The sequence below is a fragment of the Gavialis gangeticus genome, unplaced genomic scaffold (assembly GCF_001723915.1).
Source record: "Gavialis gangeticus isolate Ggan-Ray unplaced genomic scaffold, GavGan_comp1, whole genome shotgun sequence".
NCBI classification, from domain to species: domain Eukaryota; kingdom Metazoa; phylum Chordata; order Crocodylia; family Gavialidae; genus Gavialis; species Gavialis gangeticus.
This window is the reverse complement of record NW_017729022.1, coordinates 76,381,083-76,397,923: the sequence shown is the minus strand read 5'-3', so window position 1 is coordinate 76,397,923 and position 16,841 is coordinate 76,381,083. Positions and strand designations below refer to the sequence as shown.

The 16,841-nt window shown below is 41.3% G+C and overlaps 1 protein-coding gene across 1 annotated transcript in view; it reads right to left on the bottom strand.

The window, feature by feature from the left end:
* Positions 1-16,841, bottom strand: part of TMEM178B (transmembrane protein 178B) — a 426,401-nt gene that overhangs the window by 20,633 nt on the left and 388,927 nt on the right. Inside the window, exon 4 of the mRNA XM_019515429.1 lies at positions 12,848-12,985. Within this exon, the coding sequence (XP_019370974.1) occupies positions 12,848-12,985 (138 nt within the window). The remainder of the gene's footprint in view (positions 1-12,847; positions 12,986-16,841) is intronic.

Sequence of the window (16,841 nt, the reverse complement as noted above, 5' to 3'; positions counted from 1 at the left end):
GGGAGACATCACTGGAGATAGCCCTCCAGGATGAGGCCATCCCATCAATTACCAGCTTCTGGGAGCCAATTGTCCACCCACCTCACTGTAGACTGGTCCAGGCCAGCACCCTCCAGTTTGTTTGAGAGAATCCCATGGGAAACAGAACCAAAGGCTTTATTGAAGTCTAAGTAAATCACGTCAACCTTGTGTCCCTTGTCCCGATGGTAAGAAAATGACTTTTGGTGCAGAATTAGGATGAACTGACTTCTCCATGGAAAGTAGGGCAGGCTCAAACAAATGCATCTATAGCCAACTGCAAAATGAAAAACAGTGCATTGTCTAGCTAGACATACACACTACTTAGTTATTGTGTCTTGTGCTCCAGTCTGTCAAATCTCTGTACCACAGAAAAGGCTTCATGCTTCTCCCAAGTGCCAGTGTTCTTTTGTGATCCAGTACAAAGTTGCCACAACTGTTTGCATTGGTCTTTTTTCTCCAGGGTGTGAGTGCATGTCTGGGAGTGGCAGAGATGAGCCACAGGAAGAAAATATTTGAAGTCTGGCTTTTGAGTCAGCTGACAATGTTTCCATGGAGATCAAATGCTAAGAAACGGACACTGGATTCTGCTGCTACTGATCCATCTCTTCTGGTATGAAACACTAAGTCCCCCCACCGGCATTGGCCTAAAAAAACTGCTTTATTTCCTCTCTTCTCTCCCACCAGTTTCCAGGCAGACATAAACTCTTAGGTCCCCACTTTAAAGTGCTGGGTCTGTTATTGGCATAAAGGGTAGGCTACATTTCTGATATACTGTAGAAAAGCATTTAGTGGAAACAGCATGTTTCTGTGAGAAAGAGAACACAGGCCCCCGCATGAGAACTGATCCTGCAGGAAGTGGAAAGAAATGTGTTATGATCCCTCTTGAGCAGCATGACTGGGAGGCTACCACACAGCATTTCAGTGGAGGATGCCCAGCAGCTCATAGAAAATACTGCAGTGAGATCAGGCAGTCATCGTTCACATTCTGTTTTCAAAGAGGTTGCTGCTTCCTTTTTTAAAATGGGAGCCAATATTAATTAAAAGATGCAAGAAAAGTTTTAAATACAACAGTGAAGCTGGGCAGTGAAGCACTCAGAACTTAAGACTGAGCCACTGTTCTTGCATTGACACTAGAAAGCTGAGGAAGGGTCTTAAAGGAGGAGCATGGTACCTATGTAATCTTTTTGTTAGGGTGAAAAAGATAAAATAGGTTCCCACTCAATAGCTACAAAGGACCAACTGGCCAACAAGCACTTCAAGGCCAGAAGCTGACCAAATATAGTTTCATAGTTTCACAGTTTCTAGGGTCGGAAGGGACCTCAGCAGATCATCTAGTCCGACCCCCTGCCATGGCAGGAAAGAGTACTGGGGTCAAACGACCCCAGCAAGGTGTTCACCTAACCTCCTCTTAAAAACCCCCAGGGTAGGAGCCTGCACCACCTCTCTTGGAAGTTGGTTCCAGACCCTAGCCGCCCTGACCGTGAAGTAGCGCCTCCTGATATCTAACCTAAACCTACCCTCTGCCAGCTTGTGACCGTTATTCCTGGTCACTCCTGACGGCGCTCGGGGGAACAGTGACTCCCCCAATGCCTGCTGATCCCCCCTGACTAGTTTATAACAGGCCACAAGATCCCCCCTCAGCCTTCTCTTTTGGAGGCTGAACAGGTTCAGGTCCCGTAGCCTCTCCTCATAGGGCCTGCCCTGCTGTCCCCTGATCATGCGAGTGGCCCTCCTCTGGACCCTATACTTTTCCATTCTTGTACACAGATGCATTTTAAACTAAAGTATGGATTAAAACAATCTTATAGTAAAATGTTAAAGGGGCACTGATCTTTTAAAACCATGGGAGGTAATTTTTGAGGCCAGCTACCCATTCCATATGCTCAGGGAAGGCTGATGAAGGCTGGGAATCCCCCCACCCCCAAAGTAGTTTCATAGTTTCATAGTAGTTAGGGGTCAGAAAGGACCTAAATAGATAATTTAGTCTGACCCCCTGCCACTGGCCAGAGCACACGCTGGGATCACACAACCCCAGACAGGTGTTCAGCCAACCTCTTTTTTAACTTACCCAAGGTAGGAGCAAGGACCATTTCCCTAGGAAGTTGGTTCCAGACCCTAGCCACCCTAGTCACTTAGAGAAGAATGTAATGTACTGTGATGTTGAATGTCTGTAAAGTTGTAACATAAACTACAATGCCCAGAAGACTTGAGGGGACTGTGAGAAGAAACTGTAGTATAAACTGCAACTCCCAGAAGCCTCCAGGGGACTGAAGGAATGAACGGCAACATGCACTACAACTCTTGAAAGGTGGCAGGAGGGAGGAGGAAGTGGAAGGAGCAGCATCAGAGCACAGGTCATGCAGCAGAGAGGGAGATGTGTGGCCAGAGAGTCGAAAGGAGCAGCAGAGCTAGGACTGCAAGCTGCAGCAGTATGGCTCAGATGTGGAGCCTGGGAAGATGGTGATTAAGCATTTTATGGGACCAGCAACTGGTTTGGAGCCCTCTGGAGTTCTGGGAGGGTTTCATGTTCTCAGGTGTTAGTGTTTTCTACTGGTTACCTGTTCCTGGGTGATTTCACCACACTGTCACTTTACTTACTGTTATCCACATCCAAAGTATATGTACCTTAATGTTAATATTTATTTGCCTATGTTTGACCCCCTCCTTAGCCCATTGACTTGTGACCCTAATTCCCAGCACCCCCTATATAAAGTGGGAACTTTCCTTGCCGGCTCCCTGTGCCAGTCCCTGGGGTTGCAGGGTTTGATACAGGGACACTGCATGTCTGAAAAGAAGAAGGTAGGGGGAAACCCAGGCCATTGTTCCTGTAAGAGTTCAGGACTATGATCCTTGTGGAGTGGGTAGGACAAGATCTCCGCTTTCCCTGGTGGCTCAGACATGCATTTGGGGTTATGAGACTAACCTGGTGAGGATTACGGGAGTGTTTAGATGACTGGGGCATGACTCAAAAGAGCGTCCCAGTCCACTCTGAGAGAACAGCTGCTCAAGGGGAAGAACCCAGCCAGAACACAACCCGTGAAAGGAAGTTGTTAAAGCTCTGAATTGGATGAATCGTTTATAGGCTTGGGGAGGCCAGGACAGGAGACACAGCAGGGCTGTGAAGGACTCCAAATAGAAGCATTTACAAGCTAAGAGGGATATAACCAGAAGGACAGCCCAGAGAAGGCTGGAGAAACTTCAGGCTTGAGGTTATAGCTTACAAGCTGGAAATGCCAAGATCTGAGGTGCACAGCCTAAGAAGGAGGGTTGTAAAACCCTGAATCTAAAAGTGGAAGTCTTTTGAGGAGCAGCTAGTTACTTTGAATGAATTAAACCTCCAGAGAAGGGAAAACATTGTATTAAAGGCTTGAGGGGCATGTAACTATTCCTGGAGCTCAAAGAGCTGTCCCAAGATAGGAGGGTAACCTGCCACAAGTATCCCAGTCAGGTCACCAGGAACTTCTTTGTCTTTTCTAACTATACTTTAAACTGCAGGACACATTCTAAGGAAACTATGACTTTTGGTAATCTTAAACAGCTTCAGCCAGTCCAGGGACTTAAATCAGTTCAAGCTGCCTGTGTCCCTTTAAGGTCTTAGATTATTTTTAAAATTTAAAATATGACCTAAGAAAAAAAAATCAAAATTAATGGGGCCAAATAAAAGGGCAGGAGGAGGTTATAGGTAAGGTCAAACTGATGCCTGTTACACAGGCCTTTCAAAATGGTTATGACCCATGCAAATACAAAGTGATATTCCACCTCCCTCTTGTAGCCTATAGAAGTTAGGGATGTGACCTTCCAAGGATGTTATTACACGAACACTTTTTAAGCTCTAAATATATGCAAGCCATCTCATAGCATGCTGAACACTTGGAATAAGCCTGCCAACCTGCAGTTTTCTGATACTCCCATCTTTCTCAAACTAAGCTAAGGAAAGGCACCCTTCTCAGTGAAGATTATAGTTATGCCAGACTTCAATTTTCTGATTCCAGATGTATTTCTGTTTTAAATGATACAGCTCTGTATGCATTATCTGTCATTCCTCAGCAATGGATTAAAAGATTTTGTATAAACATTCCTAAATTATATATATACATATATATATATATATATTTCAATATGTCCACAACTTTGTCCTTTGGCCATCCAATGTCCTAATGAAAAGCAATTTAACCTTATAGCAATTACTGATTTGTCCACTATAAAAATGTAAAGAGAATTAATATGGGTCAAGACCACAACAAACACAAAAAATTGCTGAAGAACAGAAATCCCTACCAGCCTATTAGCCCTTATACTCTACAGGTGAACTTTACCAAGTTTTATCTCATCTCTTTTTTTCTCTTTTCTTCCTCTTGGCAACTGTTATCAAGGTACTTTATATCTTCCTAGGAGATTTCAATCAGAGAGCTTTGCCACAGGCTTGCTACACTAAATCATTACATTTTTGTTTGTTAAATTATTCAGCAGTAAAATGATTATTTTTGTTGAGAGGGGAGCCCCACAGTCAAGTGGAATAAAGGCTCTATCATACGCACCATCATATGCTACTTTCAAAGTAAGTTAAATTCCAAACACAAATGACTTGACAGCTGGTAACAGTCCAGGCTGCATACATACAGACGCTGTGGCTGGCATCTAATTGCATGTATGCACAGCACAGAGAAAATATAACCCATAACCTTTGTCTCTTTAAAGGCAAGCCTCTATCTGTGAGCTAAAGGAGGGTACACATGTGCAAGGTGAAAAAATAGAACAGATATACACAAGACAGTGCTGATATATAACCCACCAAAACTGACAAGCAATGGTGCACGCTCCCTCCTGTATATGATCCAGTTTATTCTGAAGGTCCTATTTTCAATGTGATTTACTTCCCTCAGGGTCATCCTGATCAGTGAGCTTTCAAAAGCAACAGGGAATTTTTAGAAGTTGGTTGGCACTGATATACGTATACAGAAAAAAAGTATTACATAAATCAGTACTGTATGTTCACCCCGAAGCCTTGCAACTGAGGAAAACCAAATATGCACATGTTTTGGGCGAGAGCAAGCTATTCTGTTTTGAAGTCGTTGGTCACTTAATCCCTTTATCTGACTGGGATTCTAATCAAACAATTTGTTGAAGGGATTTACTAACCCCCAAATTTAGGGAAGTCATAAAACCTGTAAAACAAATTATTTTGAAGAGCATAAGGAACAAGAGAAGCTTCTGAAGAGTTGTTTTTCCCCCAGATCAGAATATAGAAGCAGATGTGAGCAGCATCTCATACATTATAAGTGGTTGTTTTTTTCTTTAATAAACATCCCTGCTTTGCATATCTAGAATAAAACACAGAATTGTGCTGGCAACCTGCATACTGGTCTTTAACTTTCTTCTCCTTCACACACCCTCCTTCTCTGCTTATCTCCACTGTAACAGCAACCATTGCAGAGAGTGGTTATTGACCTCTGGTATGTGAAAAGGATATAAAGCTTTTGTAGCCCTGACCCATGTCATGTGAATAGGCCAGGCAGGAAAAAAAAAATCAGTCTCATAACAGCTCTCTGATGTAGTATCAGAAGGAAACTAAATTTATGGGGAAAATGGAAGCAGTGAAACCAGACTCCTTCTAACTAACAGATCACTGGAAGAAGTGGTCAAATCATTCCTAAGTTTTTCTGGAAGCAAGTGCTAGTATAGAAAAATCAAACTGAAAGCAATCCATTACAGAGCTACATGTGGCAGACAAACAACCACAGAAGGACTATAGTACCTTCTAAAACATGGAAGAAGTGGCTTCAAACTCCTAGTTAAGGTCACTTAAGCATATCCAGAACCCCATATTTCAGATAGGACTGTCATTTGGCAAAGACAAGAAATTTGCTGCCAGGTGAGACTGCAGATCATCTTATTACAGACGCTTATAATAAAACTGAATCACATGACTATGGAACCTTTGAGTAGCTGGGATAATTTGCCAATAGATTAATTAGAAACTCAGTTATTGGTGGTAAAATGTATACCTGGTTCAAAGCAAGGTTATGAAAAGAAGTAGATTTTGCAAAGAATATGGAATAATTGCAAGGCTAGTGGCATCTCTGTTTCTCCATTGAAAGTGTTAGCAAGCAGTGGAAAAACAGAACTGGATCTAATTTTAAGGGCAAGGTATAGGACAGAATAAAAGGATAAACAAATGGTAGAGACCAGATGTGTTTGGATAAAACGTGGAGCTAACAGGCCTGCTACAAGAGATGCTGTGTTACAGATGCAATAAAAAAGACTTTTGCAGAAGTGTGGCATTCTCCATCCAAATTATACAAGTAGAAAAGCAAAAAGCATTAATCTGCATCTGAAGGACAAAGCCACAATGATGATGATATAAGATGTTTTGTTGGATCTCTTAATTCATTTAAAGAAAAGCTCTGCAGCCTATGGCTTTTGACCCTGGAAACAGATGAACAAAAAGCACCTTTCAAAATAGAGTGCAATGAAATCAGAACCTGCATAAAAATGAGCAAGTTGTCTTGTGTGAAAATAATAAACCAAGCTTATTTTATATTGTAAGCACAAAGTTAGCTGTATTTGCATATCTATGCCACTCAGCTGAGTCTGAAACACTGAAAGAGGAAAGCTCTTGAACGACTGGGTAAGCTGTACATGCTGATGATCAAACGAATTTCTAAGTGTCTACTGACCAGAATACAAGGTATTCTAACATATCTTAATGAGATGCTGAAGGTAATGGGATATAATCATAAAGTAAGAGTTCAACCTGCTATAGATCTCAGTGCTCCAACAAACTGCATAGCATCTCATTAGTGCTGAAACATAAAGTAAAAGTGGAACTTGACCTGATGGTTACATGCAATGGCATTGAGTGAACAGATGACAACTAAGTGAATTATCAGGATGGCCACTCTAATAAAACCAAACAACTTAAGAACACAGATAGATCTGAGTACAGCCACTTGACATGAGCACTATCTCCTGAGAACTCTGAAGATGTCATGTCAAAGTCAACATATTAAGTGTAAAACACTACACCTCCAAAGCACTCCAACTTATCACACCAGATATATGGTAAACAACTTCCTTGTAGGATAGTCTCAGTATCTGATGGGTATGAAAACACCAAGTTTGCCAGTGACTTTGATAGAACATGATTTCACCCACCATCCACCCAGATCTTTGAGGACTGCATGGAATGGAAGTAACTATTGCCAACCTTTGAACGAGGGTAAAAATGATGAGTGCCAGAACAAGACATGGCAAAATGTTCTTCAGAATAACACGAAAAGATTCTCAAGTTGAGCAGGAGGAGATGCCTGAACGGATTGAGTTAATTCAGTTATAAAAGACACATACTGAGTAACCAAAGATTTCAATTATAGGCAAGGAAGGTGGAGGTAATTCTGCAATATTAAAATTTACAGAACAAGGAGTATCACATAGATTCATGGGGATATTAAAATACTGATGCAAATTCATGCTTAATATTACAAGTATGTAATCTCAGAATCTTGGCTGAGGATGTTGTGGAATGGCATAGAATGATGAATGGGAGAAAAAACTTTGAAAATGTTTAAAAAGTCATCAGAGAAGCAGCAGAACTGATATGCTTATTAACAAAGAGCCAAAGATCTCAGTCAATGAAAATTCATGTGGCTTGAGCAATCTGCAAAGTTATCACCTTATGTCATATACTTTCATAACACTGAAAACACAACAGGATTGCACTCAGATTGGAAAGGAAATGCTGGCAAGGTGTGTGTGTGTGTGTTTTGAGGAAAATATTTTAGTAATATGATCATATGGGCAGATATCAGATGAAGCAGATACAATTGGAAGCCACATGACACAAACCGTCTCATCTAAGCTTCAGAAAATGTTAATGCAATTGCAAAAGTATGGAACTTGAGGACAAGTCTGGAGCTTCTAATGGCATGCAGGCTTTGAAGAATATTTATACAAAGATAAAGCAAGAAGCTGCAAGAAGAGGAGCTTGAAGTAAATATAGTTTAAGTGCTACCCATTTCCAAAATGGTCAGATTTTATTTCAGATGAGAAGCACAAAATGACCACCTTCTGCAAAACTTGAGGGTTGGATTCTAGCAAATGGAAAACCCTTGCAGCTCCCATGTTATAAAGTTAATGACGCTACGAGGATGACATTTCTGTGTGGGATGCAATTCTGTCCAAAGGACACTATCTCATAGTACCACCAACTAAGATGTGGTCATATCCATTTGGGAATTTTGAAGTGCAAGAAAAGAGGTTAAATATCCTTCTATGGTTAGACAAATGCTATCATCAAATATAGGGTATCCAAGTAAGAACCAAAATAAATACAAAAAGCCAAATGTAAAATAATCCCAGAAACCACAAGTTATTCATTATTCCTGTTCTTACAGATACATTTGAACTAAGCAGGAAAAATGAATTATTAAAGGATTTTTTTAAACTTGTTGCAAAACACATTGAATAACAATGTAATAACACATTGTAGATCATGGCTGCTTGCCATGGGAATCCAGATGAGCTAATAACAGATAATGGCCTACAATTCACAAATGACTTATTTTGGTGATTTTCCTAATTTGTTAGATCAAGGACACTCTCATGGACTGGCAAAAAGAAATCAGTAAAAAACAGAGAATTTGCTAGATTCATGGGATCCAGATGTAGCATTGTTTGTTTAGCACACACATGCATTATGCTTCATGAAGATCATAAGTTTAGAGAGAAATATGGTCAAAAGGAAAACATCCCTAGACATTGAACAATCATCTTCACCAAAAATATTTAACACAGAAGCAGTTAAAGGGCTATTTCCTTACAAATTAAAACAACACATGCCATTAGGATGCCCAAAGTAAAACCCCATTATGGGCAGAAAATTTTCAATTTCTAATAGATCGGGGCGGGCAATTATTTTGGGTGGAGGGCCAATTACTGAGTTTTGGCAAGCCATCAAGGGCCGCATGACAGGCAGCTGGGGCAGATAAATATTAATTTTCTACATTTTTAGGCGTCCCATGGGCCAGATAGAATGGCCTGGCGGGCCACATCCAGCCCACAGGCCACATTTTGCCCACCCCTGTAATAGATAATAGATACTAGACTACCAAAGATTCTTTTCATTGGCTTCAAAGGTCGTAGGTTATAATCACCCCTAAGGGTCACTTCCAAAGTAGGAACGGAAGATAGCCAAACGAAACTGCAGTGAATCAGTGCTCTGATTTTTGAGCACAATCAAAATATTCATAGAACTAATAGCTTCCTGTCTGTCAATGGAAAACTACCAGGAATAGACTCAAAGGAAACAATTCACTTCAGTGGTTAACATGGGCAGATCTAGGATTTGAAAAAGGGGGTGCAGATGATGTGATGCCTTATCACAACACATATTTTTCTCCAGTTATAAAGGAACTAGAAGCTTTACTAATAAATTAAGAGCCCAAGGCTAAATACTTCTGTTTAAGACTGAAGCAAAAACAAATATAACTTTCTTTAGGAAATGTGCATTAATTTGCTATATCATATATTATGTATAAAACCCCAACAAAATAGGCAAAAATAATCAAAAGGCATTGTTCCATTAGTCCTGTAGTTATCAGAATTAAATTTACATCTTTTTTTAGATTCATAAAGCAAAGTCTAGCCTTCTTGAGCATCTTGACAGTGTATCATTGAAAGTTATTTCCACATCTGAGTTAATGTTTTTAGCTAGATTTGGGCTATGAAACAGAAGCTACATTACCAGGAGCAGCTAATGGACAGCAGAAACACAGAAGAAAAGATAGCTTGATTAGTGGAACATCAAAACCATTAAAAAGGAGAGAGGGTCATTAACCCCTGTAGATTGCACAGTTTAGAAGGAATCGGGTCGATCAGGGGTTCTCAAATTGTGGTAAGTGGACCCCTGGGGGTATGCAACACATCTTTGGGGGGGTATGCAGGAGAAATTGTATAATGAAGGATTTAATTTTCATTATAATAATAATAATTGGCATTTAAGAGGTTAAAATATAAAACGTATACTGGTAAGGGTACGTGGGCAGCTGGTAAATCTGGAAGGGAGTACACAATAAGAAAAAGTTTGGGAATCTCTGAGATAGATTATGAGCCATGAGGTCAACTGACTTCTTGCTATGAAGGCAATGGACTCCCTCAACACTGCCTGATTAGAAATGCAACTGCACCACTGCACCCCCCTGGCTTCATGCCTTGTGGTTAAAAGGCCTCCACCAAATGAGTTAGTATGAGAACATAAAGTGACCCCAAGGTTAGGAAATCATTCAGGTGGTAGTTATTTACAGATGTCTAATCCCCCGACTTCCCGCCTAGACGCCTCTCTTCGTGTCTTTTATTAATTTGGCAGTTTGCCTGAGGTCGGAGTTTTAAGTTGCTGTTTCTGTCATTAAAAAAAATCAGGGAAGATGTGATAGTAGCCGGTACAGTAAGTGGTACAGAGCATACCACATGAAAGGCGTATAACCTTTTGTAACTATGACCCATGTCATGACTAAGCTGGAAAGAAGTTTCTTACAGATGTATCTCTATTAATAACAAACATCACATATCCTGACAGAATATGGGCAGTAAAATAAAAATAGTTAGCATGTCTTATTTCAGATCTGTCCAACTTCATTTTCCAGCCACTGGATCTTGCATGTTGTTTTGTCTGTTCAATTAAAGATCTCCATAGTATCAGATATTTTCTCCTTGGCCGCGTCTAGATGAGACGCGGGCTGTGCAGTCGTTACTGCACAGTCATTTAGTACTTGTATAAACAGTGACCAGAGTTACTGTGCAGTAGTGCCGACAAACAGCTTTTTCATGATACTGACAGCGCAGTGGCTTGAGACTACTGCGTAGTAGTGCCACATCACGCTTCCTGCCACGTGACGCTACTATCACTGTCTCGTGTAGATGTGGCCCTTGTGTAGATATTTCTAGACAAATCAATATAGCCATTAACCTTCTCTTCAACTGGCGAAATCAAATGAGAATCTTAAATCTTTCATTTTCGAGGCACATATTCCAGCCCTCCACTCATTCTTGTGGCTCTTCTCTGAATCTTCTTCACTCGTACAACTTCCTGTTAAAAATGCAGGTATCAGAACTAGAAGCACTATTTTAGTCATGGTCTGCACACAGAGATAACATCACCTGCTTCCTCCTACTCAATACTCCCATTTATATAGCTACGGATAATGTTAGCATTTTTAAACAGAGCAGTGCACTAGAAGACCACGGTGAGTCAGTTACTCACCATGACCCTTCAGCCCTTTTCAGTCACTGCTTCCCAAAATACAGTCCCTAATCCTGTGAACATGACTTGCAGTCTTTGCTTCTGGAGGCATGACCTTGCATTTAGCTATATAAAATCCATTTTGTTTGCCAAGAGATTCAGATCACTCTGCTCTGTATAACTGACCCGTCCCCATCATTATTCACCTGTCCACCAATCTTTGTGACACTTGCAAACTTCATTAGCATTCTTTCAGGTCAGTGATAAAATTAAGTAGCATTGAATTAAGGGTTAATCCATATTCAGACCCACCAGAAATGCCCCCATACTATGGTGATTCTCCACGAACAACTCTTGTGTTGAATTCTATGAGTTAGCCAGCATTTAAATCGATGCAGCTTTGTCCGGTACTGACTTTAAGTAGTGCTTTTTAAACATCAGGATGTCAGGTGGCACTAAGTCAAACATCTTCCAGACATCTAAACAACCTACATCAACACAGTTATTGAGAAAGCTTGTAATTGCATAAAAGTATCACATTAATTTGACAGACCTATTACCCGTACATCTGTAAGTACTGAATATGTGTAGTAAGCACTCCACACACAGGTTAACATGTGTTTGCATATGGTGTTAGCTGAATGCAGGATGTGTTGATGGGCTCTGACAGAGGTAATGTTGTTGGTCTCACTACACCAGAGAAAAGTATCAGTTATATGAGTTACTCCTAGCTTACCATTGCTAAAGCATTTACTGATGGTGGAACTACACATATCTCCCTATGCTCCATAGTCCTGCCTGCATCACAATATGATGCACATGAACAAGCATGCAAATTGTCATGTTTGTGAAACTGAAATTGTAACCTGATTTTTTTGGCGGGGGGACCCACTAGGAGAAAAAAGAGCTACATTTGGCAAATTGAACTGTTCAATGTGAATCATTCACCTTACTCTTCATATAAGGCTAAACTCTAATCTAATTTAAAGTAGGAGTATACTGATGAAATTTTTTGATGACACAAAGTTAGGATTCATCTGTACTACAGAACAGTACTGGAATATTGCACAGGAAGACCTAGATGAGCTGGAGAACTGAGATAACAGACATGGGTGACAATGCAATAGTACAAAGTGCAAGGTCATGTACTTAGGAACTAATCACAAGAATTTCCACTGTAAACTGGGGACACATTGGCAGGAAACAACAGAGGAAAAGAAAGACATGGGTATATTAAATGATCACAGGATATCTATGAGCCACCAGGATGATGTGGCCATGAAAAAAGCAAAAGCAATTCTAGGACATACTATACTAGATAAAATATTTCCAATAGAAATATTCATACCACTGAATAAATGCAGAGTAGTATGGTTCCAGTACAGTCCGTCACTTGAAGGAGTGAGAGGAAATAACTTGACTGGTTTTAAGAGAGAACTTACTAAGGTTGTGGAATGGATTATGGCAGCTGGTTGCCTGGGACTGCAGGAGACTGGACTTGACCCCAGAGATCCCCAAAAACCAAGCCATGAAACCAAACACAAGGTTTTGAGAGACAAAATATTTTTCTGTACAAGCCAGCATTCTTACCTCCCATGAGGAAGAGAAGCCCCGCCACATACTGCATAAGGCCTCGATCCCAGCAGCATCCCAGCACCCCTATAATCCATCCGAAGAGGATGATGGCCACAGCCATGCCCATGAAGCCAGCTGTCATCCTGCGCAGGTCTGCAAAAGGAAAGAGTATAACAGGATGCTCATGAACTGTGGCAAATTGTTATCATCAGAGCTTCATTAGAACCTGAAAAGCAAAATAACCTCCTCTTGTGCAGAGCTGTCAGTGGTCAGCACAGGAGGGTTTATGTCAAGATGGTAAAGGAAGGATGATCCATTACTTAGCATGCTAAGCTGGGGCTTCAGAGACCAGTGTTCATTTCTCTGATCTGCAACAGACTGCCTTGGGCATTCACATAATCTCTCTGGGCCTCAGTTCTCCATCTATAAATTGGGCCGATCAAATTCCCCTACTTCATAGGGGCAGAGTGACTGTTCAGCCTTCAAACACTGTGTGTTGGGGTCATATAAATAGACTGGATCAGAGCACAGGAAGAGTCTTTTTCTTCCTTGCCTCAGGCTGGGGGTGTGAATATTTCAAATGAGTTGTTTGTTTTGTTTTGTTTTGTTGTGGTTTTTTTTTGGTGGGGGGTGCTTTCATCAGATCTGACAAGCAGCAGCAGAGCTGAGGGCTGGTAGAGGGCTGGGAATAAAGCAGCTAGGTGTACTATAGGTCAGGCATGCGGGGCACCAGCACAATAGTATATAATGCCTTATGTCTGGCCTGTTTGCGCCAGAAAATGACACATTTATGAGCATGTTTTCAAAACACAAAAAAACTCTACATCGAATTTTCCTGTGTCCCATGTCAGGGGGCGCATCTACACGTGATGCTATGTCGCTGTAGCAACATGCTAGGGCAATGTAGCATCGGCGGGCACAAACCGTGATGCCATGGCTACGTCACGGTAGCAACATACTCCCTCGGTATAGCACGTTGCTATGGTGATGTAGTGGCTAAAAAACCCGTGCGCCACCAGCATGGCACAGTATAGTATAGTATACATATAGTAAATGATGACACAGTAACAACGGCACTGTAGGGGCACGTGTAGACATGCCCAGTGTTCCCCTAATGGGGAGGGACTGTGGCACTAACATTGCCCACCTGTACACAGGAGAAAATAAAACATTTTTACAGGGATTTCCTGCATGAAATGTGAAGCTGGAGAGTCTACACGGTGACTAAAAAAGCACAGGATGCTACCACTAATCAGGGCCTTGACACCCCCCGATGAGGTAGCAGAGTGCAGGGCACTCAAAGTAACAAGCTGCTCATTCAGCTACATCCAAGCACGCACGCAAAGTGTAAGCACCACCAAGCAAAACTACGCAGATAGGAAAAATGCCAGTTGAGCCAGCTCCTCATACATGCTCCCACCCACTGGAAGCAAATTTTATTTGCCTTGGATTTTTTCCCTTTCTTTTAAATATCAGAATGCGCATGGGGGAAGGGAGGGGAAGAGGGGGATTTGTACACAATGAATCAGCCATTGGTCTCTATGGCAGCATTTCTCCTTGGCTTAAGTAATGGAAAACGTGGCCCAACAGCAGTGCTAACAAACTTTTTTTTCTTTTTGCCCTTTTGTGCTGATGGATTAAAAAGATATCCAATGCCCTGAGCCTGTGCTTGAAGGCCCTCCTGAGATTTGACAGTTTCGGTTTTCACATGGCTGCCTAGCCTGTAACACTTGTGCAAGGTAGAGAATGCAAACCTTCCTGTACCTATAGTATTATCCCCATCCAACATGTCCTTGTCCCTTTTTCTGTTTTGCTTTGTAAACAGGACAATAGTCCCTTAGCTCTGGGGCAGAAGGATTATTGGTAAGCCGTGCTCTTACAGAAAGCAGGTCTTAAACTCCCTCTTGGTATCTTACTCAGAGGAAGTGTTTCCTGGTTGCCCAACCAAAAAACCAAAAGTGAAGAGAGAATCCAAAGGATGTGAATATATCCACAGCATGTCTGGTACAGAAAAAAAATTGGTACTTCCTAAAAGCCCTGTCATGGTACCTTCTTTTCTGGGATTTTTCAGAGCAACTGTATTTTAACTCAAGAAGTAAATCTGTGTAGGCAACGTAGCTTGGAATAATAAGTAAAGATGTGATTCAAATCACAAGAAAGTGAGAAACGTACAGAGTCTGCAGGCCACTGCCTTATCTTCAATGACAGCAAAGCCTGCATCACAAAACTACGGCAAAATTGTCTGCGTCACCTTGCAAGAGGCCCCTGATTTTAACTAGGCATTGCTAATTCAAGGTAGGAACATGCTTGTTTTCCCAGTGAAGAGTTTTGAGCTTTAAATAATCTAAATCAGCTCCAAGATGGTACTAAATACGATCTGAGAGTTAACCCTCAAGCATCCATCCTGATGACTTGCTTGATGGAGCCACTTTGAAGAGGGGTGTGGCAGGGGTTCAGAAGCCCTTTCATTTCACCTACCAAGAGAAGGGCCAGTTTCTGCTACAATTAAATCAATGGGACTCTGAAATTAAATTTGTAGGGGGGTTTCTAGTGCTGAGGTCCATTTACAGCTGAACTCCCTTCTTGAGAGGGATCAGTACTTGTCAAAACACCAAGGTGAAGTCCATTAACATCATGACAACACTAGTCTATGTCCTTTCCTGAAAACAGTAAGGTTAAAATGTGGCTGAAATTTCATAACAAGCAGAAAAGGTTTATGTTCTTTGAAAAACTCCAACTCCCCTGAGTTGTCCACTTGGCTCCGTTAAAAATTCCCACTGCTCTCCTTGTTCAACTCTGCTCCACAAGCTTTTCCATTAGGCTTATATGAAAGAGATCAAATATAAAGTTTCTTTTCTGTTCAAAACCATCTTGGTTTCTGTCCTGTCGTAACACTCCCTGAGGGCACCACTTGCAAATAGCAATGGTGGGAAAGGGGAATTGTAAGCTAATTTCATAAATAGCCCTCATTTGTCCAACAGTATCACTCTGGCATTATTTACCTGTCAGAGCTTGCACAAAGGAGATGTCAGTGCTAAGGACAAGCCTATTCAAAGTGATTCTTCCCTGGAAAAGGACTTAATATACATAATGTAGCGCACCACTGAATCAGCACTCTTAGGCTATTTAGGCAGGAGGAGGCCACAGAGGAGAAGCCTGCCTCTTCTAGGCAGGAACTTCTATTAGTAGTAGCATTACTATTACTGTTTTGTTTGGATGACATTTGACCAGGAAAACAGGGTGGAAAGTCAAAGGTTTGCTCTGCATTTCTAAGGCATTGATTAGTTCTCTTTGGCTGTTGGCTTGGGGAAGGGAGGATGCTACATGAATGAATGAGACACAGGAGGAAGGTAATGAGCAGTGTTTGGTTTTGAGTTTGGTTATCTCTGAGGATACTTCTTGTTTAAAGATGTCCTCCAATGGTCAATCAGATTATAGTGTTTGCTCTCTGACTGTATGTGTGGTATGGGAAGGCATCCTGGAAGTTTAAAATCTAGGGTTTTTTTTGGATGACTGGAAAACCCACAGGTTTAGGACAGCACAAGGAAGTGAAAGTGAAGGTACATCCATGCTAAAGAAATGCCATGCTCCAAATTATGTTGATTCAAATGAAGCACTACAAGTTGAAAAATGGGTTTACTGCTTCCCCACTTCCGCACTTGGGACTTTCTGCACTGAATCCCACCATCCTGCAACAGGTGCAGATGCTACAGCTGTAATACAAATCCATATCTACAGTATAATCTATGTTAGGATATATAGTGTTGTTTGAGATGAATCACATCTTTTGCAAGTGTAGCTAAATGTCATCCTAAAGCAGGTTATTACAACGTTTATTGTGTAAGAACTATAGTTTGAGTACAAATTCTGTGGCTGGTTGATTGCTAGTATCAGTGGTTTCTCAACCAGGTTTTCAATATGAGTATTAAAACCACAGGGGGACACAAGCACTCTTCATTTCTTTATGGCTAGATGGACTAGTTGTCTTGGTTCCCCCCCCCCCCCCCCC